This window comes from Dermacentor variabilis, chromosome 6 (assembly GCF_050947875.1).
Source record: "Dermacentor variabilis isolate Ectoservices chromosome 6, ASM5094787v1, whole genome shotgun sequence".
NCBI classification, from domain to species: Eukaryota; Metazoa; Arthropoda; class Arachnida; order Ixodida; family Ixodidae; genus Dermacentor; species Dermacentor variabilis.
The window spans coordinates 70729106-70740422 of NC_134573.1; the positions used below are offsets into that span (position 1 = coordinate 70729106).

The 11317-nt window shown below is 51.0% G+C and overlaps 1 protein-coding gene across 1 annotated transcript; it reads left to right on the forward strand.

Moving 5' to 3' along the window:
* The first annotated feature begins 10320 nt into the window (after window positions 1–10320).
* LOC142586170 (juvenile hormone acid O-methyltransferase-like) lies at window positions 10321–11317 on the forward strand. Its single transcript, XM_075697423.1, has 2 exons — window positions 10321–10860; window positions 11309–11317. Exons 1-2 carry the CDS (start codon window positions 10321–10323, stop codon window positions 11315–11317), a joined length of 549 nt encoding a protein of 182 aa, XP_075553538.1.

An 11317-nucleotide genomic window follows, 5' to 3' on the forward strand; every position in this document is an offset into this window, starting at 1 on the left:
GTTCCTGCCGTAAACCAGCTTAAATGGCGTGATCTGTGTTGTTTCTTGCACTACCGTGTTGTAAGCGAATGTTACGTACGGCAGGACCACCTCCCACGTCTTGCGCTCGACGTCGACGTACATTGCTAGCATGTCGGCGAGGGTCTTGTTCAGGCGCTCCCTGAGACCATTCGTCTGCGGATGGTAGGCAGCTGTCCTCCTGTGACTTGTCTGGCTGTATTGCAGAATGGCTTGCGTGAGCTCTGCTTTAAAAGCCGTTCCTCTGTCGGTGATGAGGTCTTCTGGAGCACCATGTCGCAGCAGGATGTTCTCGACGAAAAATTTCACCACTTCGGCTGCGCTGCCTTTCGGTAGAGCTTTAGTTTCAGCGAAGCGGGTGAGATAGTCCGTCGCCACGACGATCCACTTATTTCCGGATGTTGATGTCGGAAACGGTCCTAACAAGTCCATCCCGATCTGCTGAAAATGTCGGTAAGGAGGCTTGATCGGCTGTAGTAATCCCGCTGGCCTTGTCGGTGGTGTCTTGCGTCGCTGACAGTCTCGGCATGTCTTGACGTAACGGTGCGGCCAGTAATACCTTTCTTGTATCCTCGATAGCGTTCGGGAGAAACCGAGGTGCCCAGCGGTCGGATCATCATGTAGGGCGTGCAGTACTTCTGGACGCAGCGCCGACGGAACAACAAAAATGTAGTTGGCGCGGACTGGTGAGAAGTTCTTCAAGAGTAGGTTGTTTTGAAGCGTGAACGAAGATAATCCACGCTTAAATGCCCTAGGGACAACGTCGGTGTACCCTTCCACATACTCGACTAGGGCTTTTAGCTCCGGGTCCCCTCGTTTTTGTTCGGCGAAGTCTTCCGCGCTTATTATGCTAAGGAAGGCGTCGTCATCCTCGTCATCCTCGTCATCTTGCGGCGGCGGGTCAATGGGGCGCGTGATAGGCAATCGCCATCTTAGTGTTTTCGTCCGGACTTGTATGTTACAGTAATGTCGTATTCTTGTAGTCTGAGGCTCCACCGTGCCCGCCGTCCTGAGGGGTCCTTTAAGTTAGCTAGCCAACACAACGCGTGATGGTCGCTGACCACGTTGATTGGCCTGCCATAGAGGTAAGGGCGAAATTTCGCTGTAGCCCAAACGATGGCGAGGCATTCCTTTTCGGTTGTAGAATAATCGCCTTCCCCTTTTGACAACGACCGGCTAGCGTAAGCTATTACGTGTTCATGTCCATCTTTTTTCTGGACTAGGACGGCACCGAGGCCTAGGCTACTGGCGTCAGTGTGTATTTCGGTATCGGCGTCCTCCTCGATGTACGCAAGTACGGGCGGCGACTGCATGCGTCGTTTGAGTTCTTGAAATGCGTCGGCCTGCCGTGTTTCCCACTTGAACTCGACGTCACATTTAGTTAGCTTTGTCAACGGCTCAGCGATGCGTGAAAAGGCCTGTAGTAGGTACACATGCCAAGGAATCTACGCACTGCCTTCTTGTCGATGGGCTGCGGGAACTTTGCAATGGCAGCTGTCTTCTGCGGGTCAGGGCGGACTCCAGACTTGCTGATGACGTGGCCTTGGAACAGAAGCTCATCGTAAGCGAATCGGCACTTTTCTGGCTTCAGAGTAAGCCCTGATGACTTGATGGCCTCTAGTACTGTTGCAAGCCGCCTAAGGTGATTGTCGAAATTTCCAGCGAAGACAACGACGTCATCCACGTAAACGAGACAGGTCTGCCACTTCAATCCTGCTAAAACCGTGTCCATCACGCATTGGAACGTTGCAGGCGCCGAGCACAGTCCAAATGGCATAACCTTGAACTCGTAGAGGCCGTCTGGGGTGATGAAAGCGGTCTTTTCGCGATCTCTTTCGTCGACTTCTATTTGCCAATAGCCAGACTTCAGGTCCATCGACGAAAAGTATTTAGCATTGCAGAGCCGATCCAATGCGTCGTCTATCCGTGGGAGGGGGTATGCGTCCTTCTTCGTGATCTTGTTCAGACGACGATAATCGACGCAGAAACGTAGGGCTCCGTCCTTTTTCTTCACCAGGACAACAGGGGATGCCCACAGGCTTTTCGACGGCTGGATGATGTCGTCGCGCAGCATTTCGTCGACTTGTTCTCTTCTAGCTTCACGTTCTCGCGGCGAAACTCGGTAAGGGCTCTGGCGGAGTGGTCGAGCGCACTCCTCGGTGATTATGCGATGCTTGGCGAATGGTGCTTGTGGAATCCTCGATGACGTCGAAAAGCAGGCTTTGTATCGTCGGAGCAGACTTCTCAGCTGCTGCTGCTTAACCACGGGGAGACTTGGATTGACGTCGTAGTCTGGTTCGGGAACCATGGTGGTCGGGGTAGATGCGGCGGAATCCGCGAGGAGAAATGCGTTACTGGTTTCCAGAATTTCCTCGATGTAAGCGATCGTCGTGCCCTTGTTGATGTGCTTGAACTCGCGGCTGAAGTTTGTCATCAACACTTCAGTTTTCCCTCCATGCAGTCGAGCGATCCCTCTTGCGACGCAAATTTCATGGTCTAGCAGTAGACGTTGGTCGCCTTCGATGACGCCTTCTACGTCAGCGGGTGTTTCGGTGCCGACCGAAATAACAATGCTGGAGCGAGGCGGGATGCTCACTTGATCTTCGAGCACACTCAAGGCGTGGTGACTACGAGGGCTCTCCGGCGGCATCGCTTGATCTTCCGACAGCGTTATTGACTTCGACTTCAGGTCGATGATTGCGCCGTGTTGGTCCAGGAAGTCCATACCGAGAATGACGTCTCGTGAACACTGTTGGAGGATAACGAAGGTGGCAGGGTAAGTCCGGTCATGAATGGTTATTCTTGCCGTGCAGATTCCAGTCGGCGTGATGAGGTGTCCTCCAGTGGTCCGAATTTGAGGGCCTTCCCATGCAGTTTTAACTTTCATCAACTGCGCGGCGATGGGTCCACTCATGACGGAGTAATCGGCTCCTGTGTCCACTAAAGCGGTGACTGCGTGGCCGTCGAGAAGCACGTCGAGGTCGGTGGTTCTTTGTCTGGCATTGCAATTAGGTCTTGTCGTCGGATCACGGCTGCGTCGTGTTGAACTGAAGCTGGAACGTTGCGTCGTCAAGTCGTCTTTCGTCGGTGTAGTCTTGGCTTCCTGACTTCGTCGGGACGGCGGCGTGTCCTTATTATGTCGTCGAGATGGTCTCTTCGTCGGCGGCGGAGGATCTTCGTCAGTTCGACGAACAGCAACCGCTCCTCCATCGGTTGCTGCTTTTAGTTTTCTGGATATGGACTCGCTGACCGGCCCCGGGCTGGGCCAGTGTATGGTCGGCGCTGCGGCGACAGGTACGCGCCTGGTGACGGCGAACGGGACGGTCGTCGAGGGCTCCACTGAGTAGCGGTGAGGTAGTCGGCGATGTCACGAGGGCGTTCACCTTTCTGAGGGCGCAGTGCATCGACGGCGAACTCTTGCAATCCCAGGTCGCGGTATGGGCATCGGCGGTACACATGGCCGGCTTCTCCGCAGTGATAGCAGAGCGGGCGGTGGTCGGGGGCTCGCCAAATGTCCGTCTTCCTCGCGTAGCTGCGCTGGGCGACGGTTGGGCGTGCTGGCGGCGGCGGCGGTGGACGACGGAATTGCGGCGTTACAGGGCCCTGGCGTTGTCGCGGTGGGAGACCTTGATGGCGGGCGACGGCGGCGTAGGTCATCGCTTCCGGCTGAGGTTGCGGTGATCGTGGTTGCACCTCAGGGACTCCCAAGCGATCGCTGAACCTCTTCTTTGACGATTTCAGCGATTGGATCCACTTGGGACTGCGTCCTTGGGTAGAACTTCTGCAGCTCCTCCCGTACGACCACTCTGATAGTCTCGCGTAGATCGTCGGTAGCCAGTGATCGAACCCCGGCGTAGTTTGTAGAGTTCGTGCGGCGATCGAATTGCCGGTTTCGGATCTCGAGTGTTTTCTCAATGTTCGTCGCCTCACGAAGAAACTCTTCGACGGTTTTCGGTGGGCTTCTTACCATTCCGGCGAAAAGTTCCTCCTTTACACCACGCATCAGTAGGCGGACTTTCTTCTCCTCGGCCATATCAGGGTCGGCGTGGCGGAACAAACGGCTCATTTCTTCCGTAAAGATGGCAACGTTCTCGTTTGGTAGCTGCACTCGGGCGTCCAGCATAGCTTCGGCCCTTTCCTTGCGCACGACGCTTGTAAAAGTGTGCAGGAAGCCGCTACGGAACATGTCCCACGTTGTCAAGGTCGACTCTCTGTTCTTAAACCACGTTCTGGCGGCGTCTAGTAGAAGTAGACATGCCGCAGCTTGTCGTCGGAGTCCCAGTTGTTGTATGTCGCGATTCGTTCGTAGGTCTCCAGCCATGATTCCGGGTCTTCAGTCGCTGCTCCATGGAAGGTTGGTGGGTCCCGAGGTTGTTGTAGGATAACGGGGACGCTGGGGCAGCCATTGGGGTTGTCTTGACCACGATCGTCTTTGTCGTCTCAGGTAGAAGTCCGTGCTCTGGGGGCAGTCCTTGCAGTCTGCGGCTAGCACGCTGGTCTTGGGCGATGTTGGTTCTGTCCTCGGGCTTCGGGCTTGGATCGCGGCTTTGCGGAGGCGTTCGGTACATGAACGCACGAGCACCTCCACCAGATGTCACGCGGTAGTGACGGTGAAGAAAACAGCAATACGGTGGAATAAAAAAATTACCGACGATTACGTTACTTCCTAATGCGAAGTTTGAGCGCAGCAAATAAGCTGTTTCACCTTTTCGAAAGATTGAGGCAAAGAAATCGAGCAACACATGTATGCGCTATCACAGAATTTTTTTTTATTTTTCACACGTATTCCTTTAACAAAGACTCCACTAACAGTTCTTGACAGTCATGAAGGAAGCTTTGTGGTCGGAGAAATAGACTGATATATGTTCGACTTGGTACACCAATGCTTGATTCTCAAAGACGAGATGTATACAAGTGCCTCGCGAGGTTGTCACAGCCGTGGGACGCGTTACGAGCGAGAGGAACGGGATGTTCTCCCGCATAAGTGTTAGGAAATTGCTGTTTGTCTTTATGTCAAGCCGCCACCGATCTGGCTCTCTGATTGCCACCGCACAGGGCGAACGGCAGCGGCAATTTCGGCTCGGGCGCTGCACATATACAGATCCGCCGCCACCGATCTGGCTCTCTGATTGCCACCGCACAGGGGTTGCATTGGAGGAGGAGCGAAGAAAGGAATTAAGTTCGAGCCGGCGCTTTGACAACCGGAGACTCGCAGGAAGAGGGGGGAGGGGGGCGGCGTGTACACCCAGCGGCAAACGATGGGGGCAGAAGCGCGCGCAGCAAGCGGACAACACGATAAAGGGAGGAGGGAAGAGATAGCAGCGACTGACTGATGCCGCTGACGCCGATAGTGAGTCAACCCCAGCTGCGGAGTTGGTTTCAGGGACAACGAATAACCGGCGCGTCGGCAACTGAAGAGCACCCTATCCGCCACACAACAGGGGGGGGGGGACCCTTTCCTCCTCTTTCTGCATGGCGGCGACGGTGTTCTATGCAGTCACGTTATCTTGACTCTCTAGCGGCGTCAGCGGCATCCAGCGGTATCAGTCGGTCGCTGCTAGCGCTGGGGGGATGAAAGGGGGGCGGAGCTGGTTACGAGGCCGCCGACGACGACGACGCGAAACCCAGGAACGGACGCCAAAGAGCTGCGCTCTAAAACTAGCTCTTATTGGGTGAACCTGTGCCCACAAAAACAGGCTACACTTATAGCACAACGATAGCGGCGAACACGGTCGGCGATCGTCGGAAATCTGATCAGCGGGTCAAGCGCGTCGGCTTTTATAGAACAGTCGTCGAATGTTCCAGACTAATCGTTCGGACCCGCGTGCCTTCCAAAAAGTTCTACGCCATTCGCGTCAGGTGATGAAATCAGATAACATAAGGTTCGGCGACAACAGACAGCGGATAGAAGCATCGATAACTTTCCAGAAACTTCGGGTACATGCAGGCGCGTCCCACGCTCTGCGATTACATTTGTTAGGCGGCGAAACGTGGTTGCCCGATAAAGATAAGTACACGTGTCTATATATATATATATATATATATATATATATATATATATATATATATATATATATAGATAGATATATATATATATATATAATGAGTGATTTTAAATCGTGGCGCTTCAACCTTTATTCTTGAATGTTGGCTACCGGAATTTCTTTTCTAGCTGAGTTTTGGCATTGAGCATGAACTTTCCGGCCAAATGCCTTCGGGCGATGCTGATTGACAGGCAGCAAGCGTCATTTGTTCGCTTAGAGTGGGAACATGGGACGAAAAAGAATGAGTTTGGCAAGTGACTCGCTTTGCTTTGAATGCACGTACATAGGAGACAGACCGATGGAAAATCTCCGGCTGCAATGGTGTCAGCCACGGGATGTAAAGGAAATGAAATAAGCACCCACGTTTCACATATGATGAGAGCTGTCTGCCTACCAAACTATAGCTTGCAAACGAAGCCATAGGTGGCTTGGGGTGAAGTCCACTTTCAGTTTTCTGCTTGGTGCTTGCCTCCTGTTGATGAGAGAGCTCTAGAACAAAAATAAGAGGAGGAAAATAAACTTTATAAAAAGAATGGTCCGACAGTTTTGGTTGTGGTGATCTCAAGTGGCGGCTCGAAGTCCTTGGACTTCGAGCATCTTCGGCTTGCCGGACGGCCCAGGGACGCTCTTCCAGTTCCGAACTTTTGAGAGCCGTCTACAGAGCTCTAGCAAAATATTTTTTTAAAGATTTCGTTGAATATTGTCACGTTGTAGTGACGGTGAAGAAAGCAGCGATAAGGTGGAATACAAAACTAGCGTTTATTGGGCGAACCTGTGCCCACAAAAACAGGCTACACTTATAGCACAACGATAGCGGCGAACACGGTCGGCGATCGTCGAAAAATCTGATCAGCGGGTCAAGCGCGTCGGCTTTGATAGAGCAGTCGTCGAATGTTCCAGACTAATCATTCGGACCCGCGTGCCTTCCACAAAGTTCCACATCATTCGCGCCAGGTGATGAAATCAGATAACATAAGGTTCGGCGACAACAGACAGCGGATAGAAGCATCGATAACTTTCCAGAAACTTTGGATAAATGCAGGCGCGTCCCGCGCTGTGCGATAACATTTGTTAGGCGGCGAAATGTGGTTGCCCGATAAAGATAAGTACACGTGTCAATATGCTAATATCGATCTGTATTGCGCAGTTAGATCGAACATAAGAACTTCTTGAGTATGGATATGCGTCGTCATGTAATGGTTCATTTTCTCAAACACGACTGCGGCTTGACGAGGGACAGCGAAGTGATGGGCTGCTGAATAAGTTCTGACCACTAAAAGTTCTGCACCCGAAACACGGTACACCAGGGCATGATGTTATTATACAAGCATGTTTGCACTCTGTTTCCCATCGAAATGTGGGAAGCACAGCGCCATAGCAGCACAGCGCCGTAGCCAAAGAGCGTTCGCGCCGTGTATGCGAAAAAGAACAGTTGTGCGAGATTTCCGTTTGAAAACCGGCGACCATAGAAACTGCAACATAGAATCGCAGTGCGTTACCCCGCGATAAGATAGCCTAGAATGAAGCATTGTTTCGTTGAAGTGCGGCAAGTCAAGCTGCTTAATCTGCAGCTTTTTACCTTTCTTTGTACCTGGCATAGTGTACACGCTACGTTTCGAACAAAAAAAAAAGTAAATATTTCCATCTTTCTGGATTTCCTTCTTCAGTCTCTGTCATTGAACCAATGTCCGAAAAAAAAAAAGTATTCTTATTTCCACAAAATGCGCCAAGATATCAAACAATATTTTCAGGCAGCCACACAAAAATAATCTCTTGACCAGCGTAAGACTGCACCTCCCCCGTAAGGAGACCATACACGTAGTTACCCTAGATTCTAACGTCTAAGAGACGAGGAGCAGCGGTGGCGGTGGGCCCGTATTACTCACAATTGGCGCTGGCGGATAGAGAAGTCAGCGGGAACGATACCGGCACCTGTTGTTGACGCGCAACGTCAACAGCGGTACGGCGCAGAGGGCAACCACGGCAGAATAACGCCTGCAGAACCGTCGGCACGTATAGAGGTTATCAAAAGTGCCTGAAAAGGATAAGCGCAGGATTATGCGCAAGCAATCGCAGCAAGGGGCTCATAGTTGCAAGGGGCTCCTACTTATGAGGTTTCGTGGCAATACAGCGATTGCAGCTTCCTGGGGCGCAATCGGAGATCGTTGATCGAAGCATGCGTTCAGTTTGCGTTCAGTTTCGCCTCACGCGACTAGCCCAAGCAGCGCCGACGTCGCCAGGGGCGCCAGTCGGCGCGGCCTAGGCCACTCGCCTGGGGCAAAACTGAACGCAAACTGATCACGCGTTTCGAACAGCGATCTCAGATCCAGCCCCTGCTCTGCCTGCTGCAACGAACTATTTTAGCACACGTGCTACGCGAAGGAAAAAAAAAAACGAAATCCCACTGTTCTTGACGATGACGGCGGAAAAGCAAAAAAAAAAAAAATTACCGCACATGTCAGGTAATATTTTTCAGTTTTATTTTTAATTTTTAATGTGCACCCACAAAGTAACTGCGGTGTTACTTCAGTAGTACACCGCGTCAGCTATAAATTGATTTTTAACGACACTGCAATCACATAGATAAAAGGCAAGCGAGAAGAAAATAAACATATCCTTGTGTGGAATAATCGGGCGCGACCCTTTGAGTTATTCAGACGTAGGCTCATGTTAGTCAAAAAAGTCTGCAAGCCTGATGTGGCATTCTTTAAAAAATATATTTCCAGTATTTTCGTGCTTTACGTTGGTGCTCACTTGCATATGTTTTCTTCTAGCTTATATGATATGTGCCATCGTCATCACCGGAGCACTCGCCGAAACATTTTAAGTTCCTTTGAAACACAATAGAGCACAAGAGGGTTCTTGCGTAACGACTTCACGAGTCCGCTTCGCTGACAGTTCACGCGCTTTTTTTGATTATTTAACGAAATAATTGGACGATAGGCAATGTCAGCTTAGGCCGCCCGCCCTGTAAGTGTAATGACTTGTGCTTCACAGTCATTTATTGAGGCATTTGTCGCAACTACACGAGAGGCGCGCTGTTCGCTTGGCTGCGAAACATTTAAACTTGTGGAATCATCATCAAGTTCCCGGCGGTTCCACTTATAGCGGACTTCATGGCGCAGCCTAGGAAACATTTAGCTTGGCGCAACAGCCACGAACATGGAGCGGGCAGGCAGTACTTTCACCACCATGGATCAGTGCATAGCTGGAAAGGCTGCAAGCGTGTGGGCGGGGTCGTATCGCATTGACATAGCTTAAAAACGCCTTCTTACGTCCTGCAGTGCCGCATTTACTATGGCACTCTACTGCCAAGCACAACGTCAAGGCGAAGGAGGAATGCAAAATCTCTTGCGTGTTGCCATTTTGGAGTACGTTAAACAAATCAGTGTCGTCAAAGTTGACCGGGAGCCCTAGAGTATGTCGTCACTTTATATAGTCCCGTTTTGCTATCGGAAGTTAGTCTCCGATCATGCAGTATTCAAAGATAACGACCGCGCAGCCTCCTTACAAAAGAATCCACACATAAAACGAAGCCCTCATTAATTGCCTATTGAATGCAAGACTCGAGCCTTCTTCAATACAAAAGCTGGCGCTACGAGAAAATATGGCCGTGGTGAGCGATAAGCGCTGCACTCTTGCAGCTCACGATTCGATTATTCCAATCGCGCATGTATAGCGCATATTATTCACAGTGAAGAGGCTACAGCAAATGAGTGAATACATATAGAGATAAGGAAGACGCTACTTCATTCTAAGACTGCCTTGTAAAATATTTATTTACGAAACGAAAACAGAAAACAAAATGAAGGCGCTGCCGACAATTGCCTGCGACTGCCTCCTCGCAGGGCGTACTTGTCGCAGTTATTGGGCTCAACAAACAAATGTCTCAAAATGAAAACACACACCAGGTTGATCCTTTATTGTAAGCAAAGCTCTTTTATATATCCACCACACTAAAGTCCCTTTTGATGTAGCCACAGCAGAATCCTTATCACCAATTACTCCTGATAAGAGTGGTCGCCTAGGCGAATTCTGTTCTATTTTCCTTTGTGCCATCTGTGCAGGCGCTGCGAATTCTGTTGAGAAGTTGTTTACACTAGGATGGACTGCCTCAGACATCTTATCTGAAGCTGACACATCCGATATCCTGTATATAAGGCGGCAAAAAAAGTCCTCGCGGCGTTCAAAACACAATTTACTGCGTGGTACGGTCGCAGACAGCTTGAAAAACCGGCTCTGCGAGACAAGGATCGCAATGCCTGCGCCGTCCACTGAGAAAACCGACTCTCAGTCAGTCTTGGATGTGGAAGGCTACAACTACGTTGAATGCCACACGGTAGATGAAGACATCGAAGCCCTGAACAGAATACGGTTCCACGCAAAACCACGCGACGGCCATCGACACTTGGACATCGGGTGCGGGCCGGGGACCTTCACGACAGACTACCTCGTTCCCTTGTCTTCGCCGTGCAAAACGATTCTGGCCATTGACAAATCGCCCTCGATGATCGACTTCGCGAAGAGAAACTCCGCGCACGAGAACGTAGAGTACCGCGTGTTCGACTTCGGCGGCACTGACGTCGCGGAGCTGCTGAACGCGTACGGCCACTTCGATCGCGTCTACTCGCTCCTGTGCTTCCATTACGTCAAAGATCAGCCTAAAGCCTTCAGGGATATTGCGCGGCTGCTGACACCGAAATCCGGAGAGTGCCTTGTGAAGGCCGGACTCGCCTGTGAGCCAGTGGATGCTTGGCTCCAAACGCACCTGATGGAACGCTGGAGAGATGCGACTCCCGTGAGTATCAGACGACTTCGTATACGTGCGCCATTTCAGAATCACTGTACTCACGCATGCGCAGTATTTGCAAATTAAAATGGTCTTTATGCTATGGTGCTTATTGCATTTTAGCTCAAAATAAAGCGTGCTCGTTCCCGCACAAATATGCCTGATTTTCATGCTGAATTAACAATAATTTGAAGGTTCTTGAATTTGAGTACATTGTGCGCTCGAACGCTCATCAAGCCTACGTACGCCCATCTTAGTATTGAAGACTCCGCCCATACTGAGAGAGAGAGTGAGAATGGAGCAAGCAAAGGCATGAGGCTTAACCAGACGGGCATCCGGTTTCCTACCCTGCACGAGGGAGAGGGGATGAGGATTAAACCAAACAAAAGGGGAAGGCGAACGAGAGATTGTTCACTCGCAGGTAGTAAACACAGAGTGTCTATAAGCGTCTTTTCAGGTGCGTTGA

Bases quoted from the DNA above. Each gene is read 5' to 3' on its own strand.
- LOC142586170 (XM_075697423.1), top strand. From the start codon at position 10,321: ATGCCTGCGCCGTCCACTGAGAAAACCGACTCTCAGTCAGTCTTGGAT.